We start from the raw sequence: 2,542 nt of genomic DNA on the forward strand, positions 1-2,542 counted from the left end.
TTTTTTTTTTAATACGAAAACAAATATTGTTTTACTTACTCCTAGATCAATATCCCTCTTTCATTTGATTTCTGAGTCAAGATAGTTGAGTTTGGTGATGTTTAGTAATTTGAACTTCTAAAGCCGCTTGCAATATTAATAGTAAGTGCCTATGTATCATGTGAAGGTTTACCAAGCCTCTAAATGTACTGATATTATATTTACAAGGTAAAATAAAGATGCTTCTTTTACTGGGTTCAGTTGATCAGTACTGACAGTGAAATCATAAATAAATATTAAATAACAGGTCTTTGAATTACATTGGGTAACTTTTTGCATATTGCATGTGTATCCTTATTTCTCTATACATATATTTAGTAGTTTATATATGAGTGTATAACTAATATGTATATGCATGTTTATATCTATATAGCTATTCATAACAGGCAAAAGCGTATTAGTTCAAAGGAAGGTTTTAATGTTCAGTATATTAATTATTTTATTGAACATTTTTTTTTTCAAGGCAACCCTTGGTTGACCTCACAGATTGCAAGGAATGTGTCAGCTTACAATCCCATTTTTTTTTATTTTTTACACCTATAGCACCTGGTCTTCCTAAGTGGTCTCCCATCCAAGTACTAACCAGGCCCGACCCTGCTTAGTTTCCAAGATCAGACGAGATTGGGCTTGTTCAGGGTAGCGTGGCCATAGACTGAACATTTTTTTAAAGTCATGTTGTTCATGAGAATGAAAGCAATGGGGATGCATCTGCAAAACCAGAGACAAAGTGGTAGAAAATGTTTTTTTTACTATCATTTTCTGTTTGAGGAAATCTTCATGTTAAAATGTTTGTTTATGTTATTTCAGTGGTTTCTGCCCAAGGCTTACAGGCAAAAGACAAAACAGGGTCGAGTGACCCATATGTTACAGTTCAAGTTGGAAAGAACAAAAGGAGAACTAAAACCATTTTTGGAAACTTGAATCCAGTATGGGATGAGAAGTTTTATTTGTAAGTACACAATGTGAAACAATTGCAAATATTAAAATATTTGAATATAAATTTCAGACAGACATGCAAAATATATAAGCAATGATTATCTCATTTTAATAGTATCTACACAAATTACAAAAAATGAAACTAATGTTATAAACTCAGTATTCTCATAATACTTATTCAACTTTTGAAGCAAGTGAATAAAAAGAATATTTAAAGAAAAAAAAAAAGGCGGCATGGTTTGGGTGACTTTACAGAAAAAAAAAAAGATTACAACCCAGTCTGCAGCTTGCGTTAACCGAACATATTAGGACTTTAAAGGCTCGAATCAGCAATATCTTGACATCTGAGGACTAAAGACAATAGGAAGGCTTTGGGTATCACCTGGCCCATCATATCTACACCAGCCTATAATGATGAAATGGTTGATCTAACTTTATGACCTCTCATTTTCTACGAAATTACTTATTTTTAAACAACTTCTATTTTGCACCAAACAGCAAGAAATCTTTTTTTCTTTTCTTTTTTTTTTTTTTTTGCCAAGGGTTCTTTTTTGTCTATGACTCCTCGAAGAGATATAAAATGACTTCCAGTGATCGTTTGGTAGAAACAAAAATCCCTAACCATGAATTTAAAGGCAGTCCTTTTTTCTTTCTTTCCTTCTCTCTTTGGTGATGGTTTAAACATAGATCTCATTAACATGCTAAGTAAGCAAACCAAACACATACAGCATGTTTGGGAGTGTGGGCAAAAGTGTGTAAAAAATATAGAGCTTTTTGTGTATATAGGCTGGTGGAGAGAGTGTTAAGAAATAGGTTTGGCTAATCAGTTGGGACCAAATAACAGAGGATACCATAGAATGAGTTAAGGAATTTAGACAATTTCTCCCTTTAGACTGATGTAAGAAACTATTTTAATATTTATTTGTTTATAAAAGAGAAGATATTAATCAATAGCCATGAATTCAAATTCTAAGGCAGTCAAGTAAAAGAATAAAACAGGATAAGGGTAACAAAAGGGAGGGACGGGGACCATGACAAACCTGACAGCAAGTGACTCTTGGAAAAGAGCTTCTCTTGCCATGCAGTCATACAGATGCAGTGCTGCTGGAGCTTCCAGTTTCTCAGAAGTTGGAAATTTGAAAGTTTAAAATTAGCTTTATTAAGGTGAAACTGACAAATCATAACATATTTAAAGTGTACAATGTTTTACGTATTTATATATGTATACCTCCATGAAACCACCACCACAGACAAGATACTGAACATACCCATTACTCCAGAAAGGTTCTAACTCAGCAGTCCCCAACCTTTTTGTCACCACAGACCAGTGGTCCTATGAAAATGTAGTGCCTTATGATCTGAAGTAGAGCTGAGATGGTGACGCTAGCACTGGAGAGCTGCTGCAAATACAGATGAAGCTTTGCTCGCTCTTCTGCTGCTCGCCTCCAGCTGTTCTGCCCAGTTCCAAATAGGCCATGGACCAGTACTAGTTTGCGGCCCAGGGGTTAGGGACTCCTGTTCTAAATGACCCATTGAAGCTATCCTTTCTAACTCCTCGCCAATCCAA

General features: G+C 34.9%; 1 protein-coding gene and 1 pseudogene across 1 annotated transcript in view; one reads left to right on the forward strand and one right to left on the reverse strand.

The window, feature by feature from the left end:
- Positions 1-2,542, forward strand: part of LOC105288825 (protein unc-13 homolog C) — a gene marked incomplete at its 3' end in the record, with an annotated part of 460,652 nt that overhangs the window by 221,551 nt on the left and 236,559 nt on the right. The window contains exon 9 of the mRNA XM_023527723.1: positions 847-988. Within this exon, the coding sequence (XP_023383491.1) occupies positions 847-988 (142 nt within the window). The remainder of the gene's footprint in view (positions 1-846; positions 989-2,542) is intronic.
- On the reverse strand, positions 574-692 carry LOC111736457 (annotated as a pseudogene).

This window comes from Pteropus vampyrus, unplaced genomic scaffold, assembly GCF_000151845.1.
Source record: "Pteropus vampyrus isolate Shadow unplaced genomic scaffold, Pvam_2.0 Scaffold19, whole genome shotgun sequence".
Classification (NCBI taxonomy): domain Eukaryota; kingdom Metazoa; phylum Chordata; class Mammalia; order Chiroptera; family Pteropodidae; genus Pteropus; species Pteropus vampyrus.